This window comes from Macrotis lagotis, chromosome X (assembly GCF_037893015.1).
Source record: "Macrotis lagotis isolate mMagLag1 chromosome X, bilby.v1.9.chrom.fasta, whole genome shotgun sequence".
Lineage (NCBI taxonomy): Eukaryota > Metazoa > Chordata > Mammalia > Peramelemorphia > Peramelidae > Macrotis > Macrotis lagotis.
The window spans coordinates 667,217,692-667,238,759 of record NC_133666.1 but is presented as its reverse complement, the minus strand read 5'-3'; the positions used below and the strand labels follow the sequence as shown (position 1 = coordinate 667,238,759).

The window sequence follows — 21,068 nt, the reverse complement described above, 5'->3', positions numbered from 1 at the left end:
GAATCCTGCCTCAGCACTTCCTAGTGTGTCACTTGATGACTTCCTGCCTCAGTTTCCTCATCTGTAACAACGGGGCTGATAAAAGCCCTATTCTGCAGCGTGAGGATCAAGTGAGATCGGCTGTGTGAAGCGCTGCCGGATGTTGCTCCTAAACAATGGGGTGACCCGGTGAGGTCGGGCAGCTGGGCCCTCCCTCCTTCACCCTGGGGCAAGGAAAGAATGGAAGCTGTCCTAGAGAAGGGAGGCTGGGGGATCTGGAAGCCCCTCCTGAGAACCCCAGTTTCCTCCAAGTAAAAGCTGTGGATGGGAGGGGGGTACAGATGACTGGCCAGGGGTGTCAAGGGGGCCTGCTCACCTTTCTCTCGAGGAACGAAGCGATGAGGCCGAAATTCTTGGGGTGCTGCATGAACCTAGGAGAGAGGAGAGATGGGTGAGAGAGAGGTGGGGGTGGCGGCTGCTTTGCACCCATAGGCCGGCTGGACCAGCTGCCCCAGTCTGCCCAGTCCCTCTTGGCTCCTGGCAGTTAAGCCCAAGGGGGTGTGGGTGTGGGCAGGGATGGCTGGGGGTGGGGGCCGGCGAGAAAGGGTGTTCCTTCCAGTGACTCACCGCTTCTTTAGCTGGTTTTAAAAAAAATAATATTTGTTTGTCCTGCTACAACAGCTTCCAGGAAAGATGAGAGATTTGTTGAGTTTTTTTTTTTAGCAGATCTGTCCCCCCCCCCCCCCCCCCGCCTTGGCCTTTTTTTTCTGCTGCTGTTGTTGATCTGGGGAAGCTTGGAAAAAGGGAGGAGGGAGGTCTGAATCCCACCCCCACCTCCTGGGCAGCACCTGCCCTGGCTGGGGAGGGGTGTAGACCAACCAGATTCCACAGGAAGACCAGAGAAGGAGACCCCCATCAAGAGGTGTTGGTGACTACCCTGTGATGCCCCTCCGGAGAAACTGAGGAGGGAGACTCATGTGTATCCCAGGCCCAGGGAACAGCAAGGGAGGGCGGGGGCTCCCGGAGAGATCAATGGGCCCCAAAGAGGTGCTGGGGCAGAGAGCAAAGGAAGATATACGCCCCAGATCTCCACCAGGAAAGGGGGAGCCAGGGAAGGGAGTGCAGTAGGCCTAGCCCAGAGTCAACAGCCTGGGCACCTCCAGGCCTCCTCTGTGCCCTCTGGACCTCTCCCCTCCTCACTTTCTACTTCTTGGATCCCTAGAAAATTTGACCAGTTCTGAGGGGCTTGGGAGGGACCAGGGAGAGGTACCCCCCTTTCCTCCTACCATAGACCCACGGTCCTAAAATGTCATGGTTCTGTCTCCTTCACACACTTCTACTGACTCACAGGCCTGGCCCTCAGCATCCTGTCACCCCCTTCCCCCATGCAGAACACAAGTTCTAGAAAACAAGGACGACTCCATCTTTATAAGGCCCGTGGTCAGGGGATGCCGGAAGGAAACTCTCCCTCTAGCTGGAGAGAGGACACCCCCCCCTACAATTTAAGTCGGAACCCAGGGCACTGCCTGGTTCAGTGACTCACCCAGAGTCACCCAGCCAGCAGAATGAGAGTGGCAGGACCCACTCACACTTGGCCATCCTGCTTCTCCTGGGCCAGGGGCATATAAATGCTTGCTGACATAAGGAGGCCCAGCTGGCCCAGACTCTTCCAGGGCTCCAGCTCCTCCTCACAGTTCAGGGAGCTTCCTCCCCCTGCAATGAGGACCCCATTCTGGCTCCCATCATCCCCTGGTTCCAGGCCTGTTTGGACCCAAGAGGCAGCTAAACCCCTCCAGACTGGCCTGGGAAGATGCCAAGTCTCTGCTTGCCCAACCCTGCCCTTCCCAGGCTCCTTCCTGGCTTCTTCCATCCCCCTTCTCTTTTTCTTCTCCTCAGGGGTCTTTGTGGACCCTCTATTTCTCTGTTTCTGCCTCTCTTTTTTCTTCTCTGTCCCAGTCCCTATCTCTTTTACCCCTCCCTCTCTATCTCAAAGTTGAGTGGCTGCCCCACACTGAGAGAGGAGAGAACAGGGGTGGTCAGTCTGCACTCAGCATTGCCCACAGCCAGCCTAGAGGCACCAAGCCTGTCTCCTTCCAGGGCAGGACTCCTGAGTTCGATGCCCAAAGACAGCAACAATGCCCTCAAGTCACTGGTCCTCCCCCAGGAGAAAGACCTAGGGCCACACATAGCTCTTCGCCAGAGGTGGGAGGCCACAACCTCCTGCCCTAGCTCCGTCCTTCCTCATTGTGCCAGCAGCTTTCATCTTTTCCTCCCACACCAGCTGGGACTGAACCTCCTTGGAGGGGTAGATGGATTCACTCTATATCCAAGCTGCCGACAACCTACATGGACACCTGCGTATCACAACAGCTGGAGCACAGTAGGGCTTCATAAATGTGTGTGGAATGAATGAATGTAAATGCCTACAGGGCAAGATCATTCATTCTTTATGCCTGTATACCCAATACACAGTGCCTGATCCATAGTAGGGGGTTCATATAATGTGTATGTTGGATGAATGGCAGAATAAATAAGTTCCTTCATGGCAAGGATCATTCATTCTTTGTACTTGCATCCCCAGCTCCTTGTACCAGGCACATAGGAGGGGCTTTATAAATGTCTGCTTGCATTCCTAGCACCTCATGCCCAGCACAAATAAGGGCAGCAGAGAAATCCAGGCCCACTATCCCAGAGACCTGAGAAGACCCAGCCCAGGTGTCACATGAATGTGTGTGGAATAAATGAATGAATGAAAGCTTCTTCAGGGTAAGGATCATTCATTCTTTGTGCTTGTATTCCTAGTATCTCATGTCCAACACAGAGTAGGTGCTGTATGTGTGTTGAATGAATGCATGCGCCATCAGGGAAAGGATCATTCATTCTTTGTGTTTGTATCCCCAGTACTCAGTGCTTGGCACATAGTAGATGATTCACAGATGTGTGTGAATGAATGAATGAATGAATGCTTCTTCAGGGCAAGGACTATTCACTCTTTGTACTTGCATCCCCAGTACCTTGTACCAAGCACATGGGGGAGGGGGGCTTTATAAATGTGTGCTTGCATGCCTAGCCTCATGCCCAGCACAAATAAGGGCCACAGGGAAATCTAGGCCCACTATCCCAAATACCTGAGAAGATCCAGTCCAAGGTCACACAGGTGCCACATGAATGTGTATGTGGCATGAATGAATGAACTTTAAACTCCTTCAGGAGGAGCATCATTCATTTTTTGTCCATGTTTCCCTAGCACCCAGTACCGTGGCACCCTGGCACATAGTAGGGCTTTATAAATGTGTTTGGGATGAATACATGAATGAATTCTTCTTCAGGGTAAAGATCATTCATTTGTGCTTGCATCCCTAGCACCCCGGGCCTAGCACATAGGGGTTTTATAAATGTGCGTTGAATGAATGAATGAATAAATGAATGGATGAAAGCTTCTTCAGGATAAGGATAATTCATTCTTTGTGCTTGTATTCCTATCACCTCATGCCCAACGCATAGTGGTTGCTACATAAAGGTGCATTGAATGAATGACTGAATGAATGTATATAAGCCCCATCAGGGCAAGGTTCATTCATTCTTTATGCTTGTATCCCCAGTATCCAGTGTCTGGCACATAATAGGTGATTCATAGATATTATGAAATGAATGAATGAATGAATGAAAGCTCCTTCAGGGCAAGGACCATTCATTCTTTATGCTGGCATCCCCAGCACCCAGTATCTGCCACATAATAGGTGATTCATAAATGTATGTGGAAGGAAGGAAGGTAGAATGAATGAATGAATGAATGTAAGGGCCTTCAGGGAAAGGATTATTTCATTATTTTGTGCTGGTATCCCCAGGATCTTGGGCCTGGCTCATGGTAGGGGCTTAAATGTTTGTTCAACAACTGAAGTACAAATCAGAAACCCTCCTCCTCTTGTCCTCACTGCTTGTGACCCAAGCCAGCTCTCCTCTCCCACAGCCTGACTCTGAACAAACACAACCAGAGAGGCCCAATGACTTGCCAGATATCCAAACATGATGACAAGAGCCCTAGCTCTAGAGTCAGAGGACCCCGCTTCAAAGTGCACCCCTAGAAGCCTTGGGGGACTTACGGGCGGGCACCTGACTCAGTGTCCTCCTCTACAAAATGAGGGCACTTGGATCTTGCCTCTCTCCCTATTGCGTGACCCAGGGCAGATAATTTAACCTCTCTGAGGCTCAGGTTCCTCACCTTTAAAATGAGGTTAATTTTGACGCCTACCACAGTGAGTGAGTGTGAGGGCCAAGCAGCATTCTATGTGTAAGGCTTAGAGCGCTTTTATTATTTTGATTGCCACTCCTACCACTATCCTCCAGGCTGATGTCCAAAAGGGAAGCATTTAAATTTCCAGAGATATTGAATTTGTGGGAAGTGAAGTGATGGGGTCTGACTTGTCAGTACAATTTCCAGAAATGTCTACAGGGCTTTGCTCAGAGGAAGGCCTCGTTAAGTATTTACTGAAGGAAGGAAGGAAATCTGAAACCATGGAAACAAAAAAAAATTTTTTTTAAAGGAAATCTGGAGGCATGGGGTGAGTGAAAGATGGTCACTACCAAGTCGGTTCATTTAGAAGCATAAAAACACATTCTGGGGCAGGGCCTTGCTCCTAAAATTAGGCCTTCTTGGATCATCCAAGGTACTTGGGAACTGACCCCCTCCTCCCCATACTTTTCTCTGTCACAAGTAAGGGAAGCAGGGAAATCCAGGCCCACTATCCCAAAGATCTGAGGAGACCCAGCCCAGGGACACACAGGCAGCAAAGGCTAAGAGCAGGACCTGAATCTAGGTCTCCCAGACTTGATTTCCTTCTCTTTACACCTGGGCCCTCACTGAGGGAGGCAATCCTTGCACCTTCTCTCATTGACTCACCAGCCCCTGCATAGGGGGGTGCCTCCAAATCTTCCATCCCTCCTCCACTCTTTCAGCTGCCAGTCTTGCCTCAAGGTGTCCCACAACCCTTCTTCCCTCCACCACCTCCTCTCCCATCCCCCCAAAGCCTCACCCCTCCTCCCCCTTCTCACGTGAAAAAGGGGGGGCCCTTTTCACAGCCAAGACAAATGCCTCTATGCTCACAAGCAACCTCCACCACAGTCATGTTCTCCCTCACTAGCCCCCTCTGGCACCACACCTCCCTCTTCACTAATCCTCATTCTCTCCCTTTCAGCTGCCTCTAAACATTCCCAAATCTCTCCCATTCTCCTCAAAGCCCCACTTCCATCTTCACCACCATCACTCTGTTGCCTGTTTTTTGTGATTAAATTAGAGAAAGATATCTACACTGGTGCACACAGTTCTTACCTCTTTGCAGTCTGGCTTCCAACTTCTTTCAACCAAAACAATTCTCTAAAACGGCCAATGACCCTTTCACTGCCTGACACAGTATCCTCTTCTCAGTCCTCCCCTCTCCCAGACTCTGTGACCCCTCTGATCCTGGGGTGCCCCTCTCCCCAGCAGGCCCTGGTTCTCAGTCCACTCTCCTGCCGCCAACCAGGCTTTTTTCTCTTCTCTGTTGACAAAGCTTCCTGGGTGATCTCGTCAAGCCTCAGTCCAGCCTCAACCTCTCTTGTGACCTCTAGTCTGACATCTCCCACAACCGTCTTAACTGGACATCCACCACACAGCTCAGCCTCTTTGCCCAAGCCCTCCCACCTCTTCCTGACTTAAGAATATACTACCCTGAACCAGAACTAGGTAAAAGTAGGATTGCATGGTTGAAGGGAAAAAAAGTTCAAAAAATTTCTAGGGAGTTTTTTTGAAGAGAATGGGGAAGGTGTGTAGGGGAGGAAACAAAACCAAAACATTCCTTGGAAGAAAAAAAACATACTCCCTACACATGCCCTCCCCTCCCAGACCAGTTCCTGGGGATCTTGGGTCTGAGAGTCCCTCCTGCCCCTCATTTGAGACTCCTCTCTCCTTTAAATTCTGAGATTCTGAGACCCTGGGAGCCCATACACAAGGTGGCTTGGAAGGGATGGTGGCCAGCCACCAAAGGGACAGGGAAGGCAGTCAAAACTAGATGCTGTGGTTTCCACCCACTGAGAAAAGAGGACTCCAGGGTCTAACAGAGAAACTGGTTAGAAGGGCCCCTGAGGCTGGCCTGGGGGGGGGGGGGGGAGGTTTCTGATGGCCAGCAATCCCTTGCCCAATACATTGGGTGGAAGCTAAGCCTCTACATGCTTCAGTCCAATTCTGACTCTCCCCAGAATTTGATGTTTCAAGCTGGACCAACTCAAACTGGAATCAAAAATGAGGTGCAAAGGCTGGTGAGTTAGCTTTGTGTGATGGGGACCAAGGCCCACTAGGAGTACTGGAGGACGCTCAAGCAGCTCCCCTGCAGCTCACTCATCCAAGGAGTGAGCCTCAAGCACAAGTGAAGCCCCTACTATGTGACAGATACGACCTGTTGTGGCTGTCTGGCTTAGGCTCCTAGGACCCTCAAGACCTTTACAGAGGAGGAAATTGAGGCCCACAGAGGGACTGATACAGTGGCACAATGGCGGGGCCAGCCAGGATTTGAATGCAAGTTCTAGACTCCAGACCCACCTATTTTTCCAGATGGAGAAAGCAAGGATTGGAGAACTAAAAAGGCTTGCCAAGGTCACACAGGAGTCAGAATTTGAATTCAGGTCTTGCCCCTCCAAAGCCTACACTCTCCCTGCAGCCCAAGCTGCTTAAGGAGACCACTAAGGAGGAAAAATCCATTCTCTCCATGCTGGGGGGCCCAAGGAGACGGACACTGGCTGAGAAGGCACCAACCTGCTCTGGGAGAGGGCTTTCTTGATTCAGGGGTTCTTAAGCCAAGAAAATCACAGGTGCAGTCCCTATTTCTCCTCCCTTCACTGCTGGACAAACTTCCCCAAATGCTGATTCACAACTTCGAGGGCTCCCACCTTTCCTCCAATCACATCAGAATTTCTAGGCCAGAAAGCTGGGCCTGGGAGGTGGGAAGACCCAGGTTCAGATCCTGCCTGCTTCTCCTCTGTTCAATTTAGTCTGCCCCACTGAGAAACAGGAGGAACAGAACCCCTCCCTCCCAGGGTTATGGGAAGGACAATGCACAAGTGTGGAGTGTCGGGTAAACTTGCAAGTGTTGGCTAAACACTAGCTGTTGTTCAACTCACTTTTCCCGGAAGGTGTCCTTCTCCTGCTCACTCCACATATTCATCACCTGCCGGTCCTTGTAGACCTTCATGGGGTCGTCCATGAGACCGTTCATGTTGATGAACTTGATCCGTTGCTGGTCAGCATCATACAGCATGGGGGGGATCACAGCCAGCTGACGCATCTGCTTCTCCAGGTTCTGGGGGGCAGAAATCGGGAAGCAGTCAGAGATGGCAGGGGAGAAAGGAAGAGACAGACTGAGGGGGTCAGACGCAGGGAGATGAGCAGAAAAACAGAGAGATAGAGGAGAGGCCTAGACAGAGAGGGAAGTGGGGGGGGAGATGGGGAGAAGGAGAAAGGGAGAGGGAGAAAGGGAATGAAGACAGGAGGGACAAGGAGAGGGAGATGAGGGGGAAGAAGAGACAAGAGAAAGGAAAGAAGAGGAAGGGGAGAGGAGAAGAGAAAAGAAGAGGTGGGGAAAAGGGGTATGATGAAGAGAGTCAGGGAGGAGTGGGTGAGACTCAAAGAAGCAGAGACAGAAGCAAGGTTCAGACAGAGCCAGAGAGAAAAGGGAGACAGAAAGAGAATAGAGGGGGGGGGGGTGCAGGTTGGAGAAGAAGGAGGGAAGGAAAAAAAGAGAGCTGGCAAGAGAAGGGCTGAGAGTGTGGAGAGCCCACCCTGGGGAGCAGCAGAGACCCAGGGGAACCATCACAGATACAGATGTTCAAATGGGAAGGAAGAAGCCCTGAGGAAGAGAGAATAATGAGACTCGAGCACAGCCCCGGGTGAGGAGCCAGAGGATTTAGAGGCTGCCCCAGACAGGTTTATTGTGGGAGGCTTCATAAATTCAGAGGGAAAGAAGCTGCTGCCTTATCTCCATCAGGAGGGAAACCATCAATCTCCCATCTGGAAAGCCCAGGGCCATAAACCAGCCCGACAACCCCAGCCCCCAGAGCCAGGCTGGCCTCGGGCGCCCCTGCCCACCGACCACCCAGACTCTGGTCCAGCACATCTGGACACTCAGCTGGGGCCCAGCACATCCCCTGGATTTCCAGCCACTCATCATTGGGTTTCCCCCCGTCTCACCTCTGCCACCTCAAATCCAAGGACATGCTTGTTTGGGAGGTTGTATCTCACTCCCTGCTGGTACCCTCCTAGCCTGGGGCTGTTCCTAGCTTCTTTGAGGCCTGGAGCAGGTCCTCCAAGGGCACTGACCCTGCCCTGGGTGTGGACTGAAGGCCACTCCCAGCCAAGTTCAAGTTCCCCTCAGGGTGCTCCTGTCCAAAACCCAACCTCCTGTCCCAGAACTCCCCTCGCTCCCCTCCCAATCCTGCTGTTTGTCTAATGATCTCCTCTGATGGAATGGAAGGGGAGGGGCTGGTTCTGTTTTATAATTTTATAATTTTATAAGGGGCTTATCACAATGCCAGACAAAGAATAGGGGATCGATGTGCGGCCAGTCCCCTCGGGTGATCTGTTGCTGCTGTCTATGGATATTTTCTCTGATTTAAGTTTTTAAGCTGCTGTAGAAAAGTCTTATGCTATTATTAATTATTGTTATTATTATATGCACATAAAATAAATGCTCAGGATTACAAACAAGTGCTCTGAGATAAAGATTTCCCATCTAAGACTGAGAATCCTCTGAAATCTAGCCCGGGCCCCTGGGGTTCAGAACGCCTCTCCAGCAGAAGGCTCCTGTTAAGTGGGGAAGGCTTCACCTTGGTCTGGGGAGTCCCAGTGCTGGGAACCTTGCCAGGCCCAGAGTGGGGCTTCATGAATGTTTGTCATCCCTCAAGTCCTCAGGTCCCACACCGAGGATGGCCAACGGAGGGCTGGGGAGAAGAAAGACTTGGGTTTTCCTGCATCTTTCCCACTGACTAGATGGACCAAGAGCTTGTCTATGGGGAGGGGCTGCCTCCAGACCCCACCTTCCCTGACCTCCAGGAAGATCAGCCAACCAAGCAGCATTGTCCATGGCAGAGCCCTGGACCCAAGACAACAGCAGCTGTTAGAAGAAAGGAGAAAGGAGGGAGAACAGCCCCAGGTCGCGTCTCACCTCTTGTTCTGAGAGCCCATCGATGATCTCTGACACTTCGTGCTCACTCCGGGCGGCAGACATGGACAGGCCACTGCCCCTCTGTCCTACCCTGCTGGGAAAGTGTACAAGGACACACTGAGGAACAGACGTTTTGTTCCCCACCACGGGGATCACCCTCCTGTCTGCATGGTGGCTGGAGAGGACCCACAACTTCCTCCAGAGGAAGGGGCCTGTGATCAGAGGGAGCAGCCTGGGGGAGGGAAGGGGGATGTGGCCTGCAGAGGATGGAGCTTTCCAAAGCCACAGTTCAGGCAAAGGACGGGCCAGGGAACCATCTAGACAGGCAGCCCCCTCCAGCAATGGATAACTGACCCTGGGCCTAAATTCACCTCTTGGCATCACCTGTTTGCAAAGCAAGTCCCTCCCCCAGAGTCTTCTCTTCTCCAGGCCTCAAACTCCTAATTTCTTCTACCGGTCCTCACAGGTCCTCCTGGTTGTCCCTACAGCCCACCCTGGGGAATCTCCAACCGATTACTGCCCTTCCTATGCAGTAATGCCCAGATGCCATCTGACCACAACAGAAGCCCACAGGACCGTCCATCTCCTTATCCCTGGGAACTCAGAGGGCACTCGTCATGATGAGTGGTCTGGCCTGCAACATTCCACTGCTGACTCTTCCTGAACTCAAAGTCCACTAAGATCCCCCCCACCAGATTTTTTTTTCAGACAGATCTCTAAGCAGGTTTCCCTCATCTTGTCCTTGAAAACTGATTTTTTACATGTCTCCATCTAAGTCTTTACATCTTTCCTGAATTTTATCTTATTAGAGGGAGTCCATTATCTTGAAAGACTCTTGAGATCCCGATGGAGAATGACTGTGGTGGTCATCCCCCCCCCCCATCCCACAGCTTTAGGTCATCAGTGATTCTGATCAACCTACCATCTACATCATCAATTTAAAAAACTGTTAAATGGCCCAGGGTTAGGCACAGATCTCTAAGGACCTTTAAGACCTTATCTGGAGGACAGCTAGATGGTGCAGTGGATAGAGCACCAGTCCTGGAGTCAGGAGGATCTGAGTTCAAACCCAGACTCAGATACTTAATAATTGCCTAGCTGTGTGACCTTGGGCAAGTCACTTAACCCTGCTGCCTTAAATAAAATTAAAAAAAGAAAGACCTGATCTGATCAGAAGCCATTAACAAGTAAAGCCAATTGACCAATTCCCAAACCATCTAAACAGATGTGGTCTGGCCTACACCTCTGCATCTATTCCATAAGAATAACAGATGATATTTGCTCATTGATAGTGCTGAAATCTAGGTCGATGACCATGTCATGGGTACAAATTGACCCTAGGTTCACAGTTCTAAGCTTTCCTTTTCCCTTTCTACCATGATAACTAAAGAGGTGGAGCAGACATCATGATCTATCTCTGACAGGTGGGGAAACTGAGGCCCAGAGGGATCAAGCAGACACCCCCTTTCCTCTTGACCTCAGTGTCCTCCCAAAAGGAGAAGGTTGGGGAGTCAGAAACACCCCTAGGAGCGAAGCCACCTTAAGGATCAATTTAACTCCCCTGTGCCTCAAGCTGCCCTCCTGGATGAAATAAGGGGACCATACTGAATGTCCTCATGGTTCCTTCCAGGCCTAAATTCATGGGTGACCCTCCAGGAGCCTCGGGTTTACTAAGCTGGTCCTGGCTCCTAAGGAGCAAGCAAACCTCAGGACAATTGGAAATATCACCCATCAACTGAGGACAAAGGAACACGGGGCCAGGCCTCTGGACCCTCCAGCTTCCACATCCCTTCTCTCCCCCTCCCAAGTTCTGCCCCAGGACAAAGATGTGTGATCAACACCTCCCCAAATCCCCAGGTCCCTCCAGCCTCACCAGGTCCCCTCTCGGCTCACCTCTGCATCCGCTCCTGGAGCTCCCTCTGCTTCCGGATCTCTGGGAACTGTTTCTCATAATACTCTCGGACCTTGCTCTCCTTGGCACGTCGACGCGGGTTGTTCTCAATACGCTCCACCTTCTTCTCCCAGGCTTCCATCAGCTGGTCATAGCGCTGGCAAAACTTCTGTTCCTGAAGGATCAGGGGCAGGGGGAAGGGGGCTTCTGAGCAAGTGGCACTGGGTCTAGACACCTGAGCCCACTGCTCTTGCCAAAGCTAGCCCCGGATACCCCTGGAAGACCCTTCCCTCCCTCCCCCCCACAAACACACACACACACCCCTCATCTGACTTCTCTGAAATAGAGGCTGGGCGAGCCGGCCTGTGAGGCTCCAATGAGACAATGAACAAACACAAAGCACTCTGGAAACCCTCAAGTGCGTTCTATCTTAGTGTTGGCTGCCCCCATGGTCTACACTCTATCCTAGGCTGTCTGATCCCCCTCCATAGGCTTATTCAGAGGGGTTTTCTAGCCAAGTCCATTTGGGAGCGCCCCCCTTTCACATACACTTCCAACATACTGGTTCCCACCTCCCAGACCCACTCTTCCTTCTAGGAAAAGTCTGGGCCCCCAAATGGCAGAGTCTCTCCTGCCCAGGTCCAGCTTCTAGGTAGATAACTCTACATCAGTCTGACTTCCCTGAGCAATGCAAAAGAAGGTGCCTGAGCCTCTAGTGTTCTACCAAGCCGGGGTGACTAGAAATGTGGACTCTTCACTGTGAGGGAGCCAACCTCAATGAGCAGTGCTGTCTGGAGCTCTCAGTTTGTGTGGTTGCATCACCGAGACCCCCAAGTCACAGGGGACCTCCTCCAACCCTTCCCCATTAGAGCTACAGCCAGCCCTCCAGGCAGGGGAAGGCCACCACTCCCCTGGCCTGGGTCATTAAAACCACTCTAAATCCTCCAGGTGGAAGAGACAAGAGTATAATACAACTTTATCATTCTTTTTTTTTCCTTTGGTGGGGCAATGGGGCTAAGTGACTTGCCCAAGGTCACACAGCTAGTAAGTCTTTGAGGCTGAATTTGAACTCAGATCCTGACTCCAGGGCTGGCACTCTCTCCACTGCACTACCTAGCTGCCTTTTTTTCATTCTTTCTTAAAGAAGAGGGGAGCAGCTTGGCCCTCACCCTGAGATCATTTACAATGCATGCTGTTGGCTCATATACTATCTCCATCATTTTTGTCTTTCTTTGTACTTTCAGAGCCTATATACAGTAGCCACATAATTAATGCTTGCTGACTTGAGAGTGACAACGGTCATGGGTCTAGAGATCAAGGGCACCCCCCCCCCATGCCCCAACACCATGTGGTCCACCTCATTTTACAGAGGCGAAAGACATGACCTCTAACCTATGGGGGCAGGGTTTGATTTCCTTTTTCATTTTAAAGTGAAATTTTATTTTATTTTCAAGGGAAAAATCTGCCTCTTCCCCATCTATCCCCATGCCTATCCCCCCATTTATTCCCTTACCCCTCTGCACCTGGAAAAAGCAATAAACACAAACCTCCCATGACAAGTCTACATAGTCCCCATATACTGGCCTTGTTGACCAACTAACACTCTCATCTTACAGATGGGGAAATTGAGGCCCAGGAAGGTGAAGCAACATGACCAAGGGTCCACACTCTAGACCCTTCTCCCATGCCACAGACCTGGTTAGGTTGTCTGCCTCACAATTCCCTTCTGTCCTAATACACATCCCTGCATTTAAGGAGTAAGAATCCAAAGATCCAGAGAGAAAATCTAGAGGTTATTCTCTGCTGGGGACAGGGAGGGGGGATCCCATCAGTTGGTACCCACTATCTGCCTTAGGGAGAATGTTCTTGGGGGAAGGGGGCTGGTTGTTATCTCCATAATGACGTAAGGTTCTAAAGTGTTTCCACACAGGCTCCCATCTGACGGTCACAACCACCCTGTGAAGGGAGTATCATCTGCATCCTACAGGAAGAGCTGAGGCAGGTGGACCAGAGAAAATATCAGTCAACAAGCCTCCAATCTGGTGCTGTCCCTACGATGTCGCCCCGAGGGACCCTCTAGAGGGTCTGGTGGGAGATGATGGGGGCCATGTGTCTCCAAGCCCAGGGAGGCACCATCTGATGAGATGGAGAAGTCACCAGTGTGATCAGGACTCAGACAAGTACAGGAGCCTGTGATGTCCAAGGGAGGGTGGGGACACAGAGGTCTGACCCTCAACAGACACCACATGAGTCCAGGCCAAGTCAGATCAGAAGAAGACCTCAACAGAGCAAAGACTCCCCATACTGAACCCAAGGCGCTCGCTCTCTCTCTCTCTCTCTCTCTCTCTCTCTCTCTCTCTCTCTCTCTCTCTCTCTTCCTCTGAAAACCTTGTGGTTCCTGGTTCTTGGGACTTTCCCTGGGGGGGTGGAGCCAATGGCCCAGAGAGGAAGAGGAAGGAAAGAAACCCAGAGGGGCAGAAAAGGAAAACCCCCCACATTCAGTGGAAGGGAAGGCAAACCTGCCTCTATGGGCCCTGGCATCTCTGGAAGAAGAAAGGAGGGGGACAGCAGGCTGCAGGGTGTAGCACTAACCCTTCTACACTGAAGGGGGTACATCTGCTACCCATTAGCTGGATGATCTCGGGGGGGGGAACTCTGGGAAGATGAGGCTCCCTGAAAAGGGATACCCCTGAACAAGCCCTGCCCTTTGTTGTCTCCCTTTTCACCCAGTCCCATTCCCCAACCCCTGAGGGCTGCCTGGGAAGTGTTGCAATGTACCCCAAAGTTCAGTCCTGAATGACTCACAGGGACTATTCTACCCAAGATTTCTAGGGGTTTTTCCCTCCTTTGGGGGCTCAGAGGCTTGAAATAAAACTATTCAGCTTCAAGCTGGCCCCCAAGACACTTCAAGTCTCAAGAGACAAGGTGGGAGCAATTGTCAGCAAAGCCACCAGACCCTGGAAATGGACCCAGGGAGACCAAGGAAAGTCGGTTCCTTCCACTATATGCCTAAAAGCAACAGAGAAAGGGGTAAGGAATGACGTTTATCTCACAAAACACATTGCCTGCATTCCCAAGGACCATGTGGAGGGATCCTGGGACTGCCATCACTCTACAGAGGAGAAAACAGAGGTGCAGGGCCTGGAGACCAGTTGCTGTCAGAGGCAGGACCTGAATCCGGGCCCAGGTCACCTTCTAGAAGGCAACAAACAATGCACATGGAGCCCAAGACTTGGCAGGGACTTACTCCCTGCCTGTGGCCTTCCAGGTGAAGCCCTGCCCCTGAGGAGAGAGGACCTCTCTTCCTCCTCACTAAATGAGGAGACTGGCGAGGCAGCAGAGTTTGACTTGTCCAAGGTCACACAGCTAGCATCACCCGTCTGAGGCTGGATTTGAACTCCTAGGGCCATGGGGGAACTCTGAAGGTTCCTCCTGGCTCTACATTCAGGGTGCCGGGATCTGCACAATACAGCCTGAGGTCGGTCTTTGAAGACTCCAGATGATGGGGGGCTTCCCACCCAGGGCAGGAGAAGCTGCATCTCCCCCGCCCCAGGGGAGCACTGAGCTCCGCTAGCCTGATCTGTGCTTGCCCCTTTCCACACCGGGGAAGTCCCTGGGCACGGGGATGGCCGAGCCCAAGGGGGAGGTCCGCAGGGTCACTTCCTCTTTTGTTTCCCCTGGAATCCAGTAGGAAGTGTGTGGATGTGGCCGCCTCGTGGTGTCTGCTCCGGGGGAAGCTCGTGGGGAGAGCCAGGCCAGCGGCACAGGGAGACATCCGGCCGGGGGTCCCTCTGGGCCCCGAGCCATAGCCTGAGCTGGCCAGCAGCTCCATCAGCCACCCCAAGCCAAGGCCTCGGGGTCCCTCCAAGTCCCCCCCACCCCGGCTTCTGGCAAGGCCAGCAGGGCCCGGTGGATCAGCTGAGGCCGGAGTTCAAGGACCACCTGTGGCTGGGCCCAGCTTTGTGTGACTTATGCCTTGAGGGGCTGATCGTCCCTGAGGCCCCGCTGCTGGTCCTATACTCATTACCAGAAGGAGCCAGGCCTCAGTTTCTCAATCTGTAAGCTGAAGGGGGCTGGACAGCCCGGCGATCCCCAGGAGCAGACTAGGATCTGAGGTTGGGCCTCTGACTTCAAATGCAGCCCTCGTCCTGCTGGGACACCCCCACTCTACTCCTCTCACCCCCAAGACAGGCAACCCCCAAAGGGTCTGAATTAGGGTCAGGAAGGCCCCGCTCAATTCCCACCTCAGACGGCCGCTGCCTCTGCACCTTGGGTGAGTGGTTGCCTCAGTTTCCTAATCTGTAAAATGGGGGTGCCTACAGCTTCTTCCAAGTCTACATCCAAGACTGCGCCTGGCCCTCCCCCGTGCGGCCTACCCGGGCTGCCCGCTGCATCCCAGGACGCTTGCTGCCCTCTGGTGGCGGCCGGCGGGAGCACGGGCTCGGGCTCCTGGCCTCAGCCCCGGGTCTCCCTCCCTAGAGACGCACCCCCACCCACCCCCACCTCCCACCCCAGAGCTGCCCACGGGGGCCCTGGTCGACCTGGCCTGTAAGGTCCCTTCCCGGCACCTCCCGTTCTTGTGAGGCGGTACTGAGCAGACTTAAGGCCAACTTTGGGAGTCCAAAGAGTTGGGTTCGATTCCTGACTGGTCGCTATGAGGTGTTAAGCAGAGCCCGGGCTTCCCCAGTCAATCTGCTATTCAGTGACTTATGAAGGAAACACCCTCTGAAATAACTGTATAAGGAAAAAGTGCTACCACTGGTGCTTACTCCCTTTGATTCATAAACAAGCTTTTGTGAAGCACCTACTGTTTGCCAAACACCATGCTAGATGCCAGGGGACTCAAGGGGCAGAAACCGCCCCTATTCATCCAGAGCTTCTGCTCTAATGGGATGTGGAGACGGGGCACCCAGGGAAATACAAACCGCAAAACGAAGGAATCATGAGAAATGAAAGCAAGGGAGCTGGGCAGAGGGGAGCCCGGGCACAAAGCCTTTATGGTGGTTTCCCTGGGGGGAGATGAGGAGGAAGCCCTCCACCACAGGAGATGAAGGGCAGAGTAAGGCAGGGAAAGTGAGGAGGGGACAGCCTGTGACGCAGCTAAAATGGTCAGGAGGAGAGGTGGGACCTGGGTGGTTGGGGATGGGTCAGCCGTCCGCTCGGCCTCAGGGTCATCCTGTGACCCCAAAGTCCCTGGCACTAGGTTCAACAGCCATCTATCCAGTCTGACTTCCCTCACCCAGAGCTTCCACCTTTGGCTTTCTATGACTCCTCCTCCCCAAAAGTGAGCCCCAGAGCCCCAGCTGGGAGAGCCAGGCCCCTGGGGCCCAGGCCAGCCAGCAGATGCTCACTCACGCCCCTTCCCCTGGAGGTCCTTGTCCTCCAGGGGAGGCAAGGGGGCACCTCAATTCTCTCTCTGGCAGGGAACAAGAAAAAACTGCCCCAAATTTGAAGGAAAATGCATGTCCCACCACAATGCCATCATTTAGCCACTGGCTGCTCAGGAACCCCCCCCCCCCACAATGACTGGCTTCATTAAGACTAGGCTAGGTGGCATCTTCCTCCCAAGCCTTTCTGAAGCCCCAGCTTCAGAGCCCCCCTCAAATCCCAGCTTCAGAGTCAAAGGGGATCACCGAGTGCTCAAATCTGCCCTTCCCAGCTGAGGGAGCCTGTGTCCCAGGGTCACCCACAGGGGAGGCATCAGGAAGGAGCAGATGGCAGAAAGAACGAGGGAAGACCCCTGGGTCCCTGAAGTCCCCTCCCTTCTCTGGGATACCCTTTAACAGTCCATGAAATGAAGGGTGAATCTGAACCCAGGTCCTCCTGACTGGGTACAGCTGATGGACACTAGGTGGAACGGGGGTAGAGTGGAGATGGCAGACGTATCTTCATGAGTGCCAATCTGACCTCAGACACTTACTGGCTGTGTGACCCTGGACAAGTCACTTCATCTGTTTCCCCATCTGTAAAATGAGCTGGAGCCAGTCCAGTATCTCTGCCAAGAAAACCCCCAAGCAGGGTCACAAGGAGTCAGACCCGAGGGGCCAGCTTCTTGACTCCAAGCCTGCCCCCCCCCCCCCCGGAAGAGTAGATATAGTATTACAACTGTGGGATCTAAAAACTCCAAGAAGCATGAGAAAACATGAAAGCAGGAAGACGGGCCTACACAGAGAGAAAATGAGCCCCAGGGGCCACAAGTAAGCTCTGAGTAGACACAGGGGCCATAAAGGGGGGGGGGGGCTTGGCTCACCTGGACCTCCCCCCATGCTTCTTTAAAAAATTTTTTTTCAAAAATTTTATTTATTTAAGGCAATGGGGTTAAGTGGCTTGCCCAAGGCCACACGGCTAGGTCATGATTAAGTGTCTGAGGCCACATTTGAACTCGGGTCCTCCTGACTCCAGGGCCGGTGCTCTATCCGCTGTGCCACCTAGCCACCCCTCCTGCTGTGCTTCTGAATTCTCTGCTACAAGACAGAGGGAAAGATGTATTTGGAAACAGGAAACGTAAATATGAAAGATGTTGATCGTATTGTGTTTTCTCAGGGAGGGCAGAGACCCCCAGGAGTCTGGAGAGCAGCCACACGGCCTCAATGGGGGGTGGCAGGAAGAGCGAGGTCAGCACCCGAGGCTGGGCTCAGGCTTTCCTTTGGGTGGGGGAACCAGGGGGGTCTCTCGGGGCCCCAGGCGGCTCAGCATTTAGGACTCAGTCTCCTCCCAAATCAAATGAGACAATATGAGGGAAGAGCTGCGCCGGCCTCCAAGCACAGCAGAGGGTCTCTCGGGGCATCCCCCAGGCTCACTACAGCTCTGGGACTTTGGAAGATCTCAGAATTCTGGTCACCCAGAGGGGGAGATGGGAGATGAGTGGGAGAGTCTGGGTGCGATTCCTGACTGGTCCCTAGTGGGTGTTGAGAGTACCGGGGTGTCCCCAGCCAATCTGCTATTCAGTGACTTAGGATGGGACGTGGTGGGAGAGTCCGGCATTATGTGATACACAAGGAACTTCCAAGACAAGCCCCAGACACAAGTCACAAAACTTGGGTTCAAATCTCATACCTAACCTGTGAGCTTTGGTTTCCCCATCTGTAAGATGAGGGCATGACTCCTGCTGGCACTAGCGGTGTCCAGGTGGCACAGTGGCTAACGCAGCATCAGGAGGACCCGGATTCCAATCCTGCCCAGTCACCTACTAACTCAGTGACCACGAGGGTGGTCCATCTGTCCGTGGCTGAGAATGTGCTCCCCGGACTTCCCAGGGCCACTCCCAAGGAGGAGTCGGGTAGAAAGAACAGGCCCCGGAGGTTTCCCAACAAGAGAAGGCCGGGAGGGGGGGTTAGAGGCATGAAGACATATTATGAAGCACCCACAAAAGTCATCTTAGAGACAGGAACCAGTGCACCCCGAGAGCCCGACGCAGCCGCCTCTGCACCAGCCTTTCTAGTTGCAAGACCCAGAGGCCCAAGAACTGCTCCCTAAGACCCCAGGCTGAACCGGCTCGAGCCTTGGCTGTTTTCAGGAGGATCCAAGGATGGAAAGTTCTGGGAGGGCCGGGGGGGTCCTTGAGAGCAATGGCGACACAAGTGTGTCCCCCACTCCACCCCCTCCTCATCCCTCACTCCCTAAGGCCCTGACCCCTTCGACCCTGGGGACCCTGTGAGAGCCACTGAGGTGCCCTTCTTTCCCTGTGACAGCGCAGAAGCAGGCAGCCCCCACAGTCCCTGGCTCCCCCTGAGCCCCCAGGACAAAGTCAGGAGAGCCCAGACCCTCCACACCATCCCTTAAGTGCTGGCTACTCAATTTTCAGTCTTCCTCTCTTCCCCTCCTCAAACAGGCCTAGATTCAGGTAAGGTTCAAGTACAGGGCCTGGGGCAGGGGGCATCTCAGGCCCAGACCCCCAGTCTTTCCAACCCCTCCTTCATACAGCGGCTGGTTTCCTCTTCTCTAAACTCTCCTCCCTGGCCCCCACCTCTGTCTCTCTCTCTCCCTCCGGCTGAGGTTTCCTACAGGGGTGTGGGCAGGGGGGCTGCGCAAGGGGCCACTTTCCATGGGGTGACAGTGACGGCGGAGGGTCCCGGCCGAGGGAGCGGGGCCGACTCACCCACTGCTTGCGAGCATGGTTTCTCCTCTTGAAGTAAAGGATGAGCTTCTTCCGCATTGCTTGGTTTCTACAAGGAGAGAAAAGGCCGGATTTGATTCCGCAGCTGGCGCCTCCAGCGAGGGAGGCCCAAGACGCTCTGGGGGTTGGCGCTGCCAGGGGAGACCCAGATACAAAGACTAAGCACCCGTGGGGAGGGAGACAACCCTGAGGCGAGCACGGCCCTCTGAGAGGTGGGGGAGGGGAAGGGCTTGTCAGGAAAGGGGCACAGCCCGGGCAGAGAAAGGCACAGGGGGGCTGGGGGAAAGGACCCGAAACAGGATCCCGGCCCAGGGGCTCCGCAGTCAAACTGGAGAGGACGTCAGAGGCCCCAGGGGCTGATTTGGGCCTGGGGGCAGCAAGGGCCACTGAAGGTCCCAGAGCAGGGCAGTGGCTCGGCCTGGGCCACAGACCGGGGAGTGATGGAACTGGATAGTGTTGGACAAAATAACCAAGAACATGGGATGACGCATCTCGTGCTGATGGTGTCTGGCCACCGGCACGGAAGAGAAAGGGGAGGCTGAAGGAGCCCAATCAGAGGGAGAGAGTCCGGAGTGTGGCCAGAGGCAGAGAAAGAGAAGGGAGTGGGCAGGAGGGCCATCGAGGCGGCGCTCGGACACGAGGCCCACAAGACCCGTGGTTCCGGGCCTCCCTTCTTTCTCCCAGCCGAGCCAGGGTGCCACCTCCTTTCATGTCTGGAGTGGCAGATTCAACCCCGCTCTGAGACCCTCACTGAGTAGCTCAGGTCAGGCCCTGCAGCCTCGGGGGCTTCACAGGAGGGCATGGTGAGGGGGGCAGCTCCACTGAGGGGCAGGGAGCATGCCCCCACATCCCCTCTGACCCAGCGATGCCATCCTGGGCAAGGTGCCCCGAGAGGTCCCTGTGTAGGTGAAGATAAGAACGAATCATCCAGAGACATGGCGTCATCTGTGACTGCCGAGAACTGAAAACAACCCTCCGCCAAGAGCTGCCAGTCTCAGCTGCCTGTTGACGCCCCGGGAGACAAGTATCATAGGAGTGACGCAGGAAATAACACAAACACATGGCCAGACCCCGGGCTGGGGAAAAGAAAAGTAGAGGGCGAGAGGGCGAGAGGGCGAGAGGGTGAGAGAGAGAGCGAGAGAGCGAGAGAGACAGAGAGAGAGAGAGAGAGAGAGAGAGAGAGAGAGAGAGAGAGAGAGAGAGAGAGAGAGAGAGAGAGAGATTTAAAACAGAGGAGTTCAAAAACCCAAGTGAAGGCTATAAATGAGACCTTTTTCCCTCCGAGGGCCCTGTGTTCAGGAGCTCCCTGGGGTCCAAAAGCGGGAGCCAGGGGAGAGAAGGGAGGCTGAGGGAGGCCGAGTGGAGGGTCTCTGGGGTGTGACGTCCTCTAGAAGCAACCTGGGCCATCAATAGTCCTCTCAGGGCCTGAGGTGATGGGGGGGGGGGCTCCCTGCTCTTCCTCCACCTCATTATCCGACCTCACTCCTCATCACCCCCATCCCTCCGGGGACCCTAATTTGATTATCCAGCCGGCAGCTAGTCTGTGCCTAGATGTTGGTCCCAGGGACCCAGTTAATGAGTTGATCACAGACGACATTTTCCCTTTGAATTAGGAGCGAGAGGTGCAGCCTGGCAGCTCTCTCCCCCCACCTTCTCCCTTCTCTGCCCTCCAGGATTAACCCTCCCGAGCCCTGTGGGCTCCAACACCCTGCAGCCCCCCCCACATCACTCAAGGCCTTCCACGGGCCCAGTATCAGAAGCACGAGGGAAGGAGTGGGGATTTTTTTTCCATTAAGAAAGCTACCTAAGACTGACAGAGTGCTTTCTGGGGGGGGGGGGCGGGGAGGGAAGCAAGACTGGGGGAAAATTGTAAAACTCAAATATCTTTAAT

At 53.7% G+C, this 21,068-nt stretch overlaps 1 protein-coding gene across 13 annotated transcripts in view; it reads right to left on the bottom strand.

Moving 5' to 3' along the window:
• The window catches only part of NCOR2 (nuclear receptor corepressor 2), a 302,271-nt gene that overhangs the window by 127,933 nt on the left and 153,270 nt on the right, over positions 1 to 21,068 (bottom strand). For 11 of the 13 annotated variants that reach the window (XM_074205397.1, XM_074205400.1, XM_074205405.1 and 8 more), the window contains 5 exons: positions 19,160 to 19,226; positions 11,064 to 11,236; positions 9,171 to 9,264; positions 7,132 to 7,310; positions 356 to 410 (listed from right to left, as the gene is read on the bottom strand). In XM_074205397.1, coding sequence (XP_074061498.1) covers positions 356 to 410; positions 7,132 to 7,310; positions 9,171 to 9,264; positions 11,064 to 11,236; positions 19,160 to 19,226 — 568 coding nt within the window. The remainder of the gene's footprint in view (positions 1 to 355; positions 411 to 7,131; positions 7,311 to 9,170; positions 9,265 to 11,063; positions 11,237 to 19,159; positions 19,227 to 21,068) is intronic. The other 2 variants (XM_074205399.1, XM_074205410.1) reach the window with 1 other exon arrangement.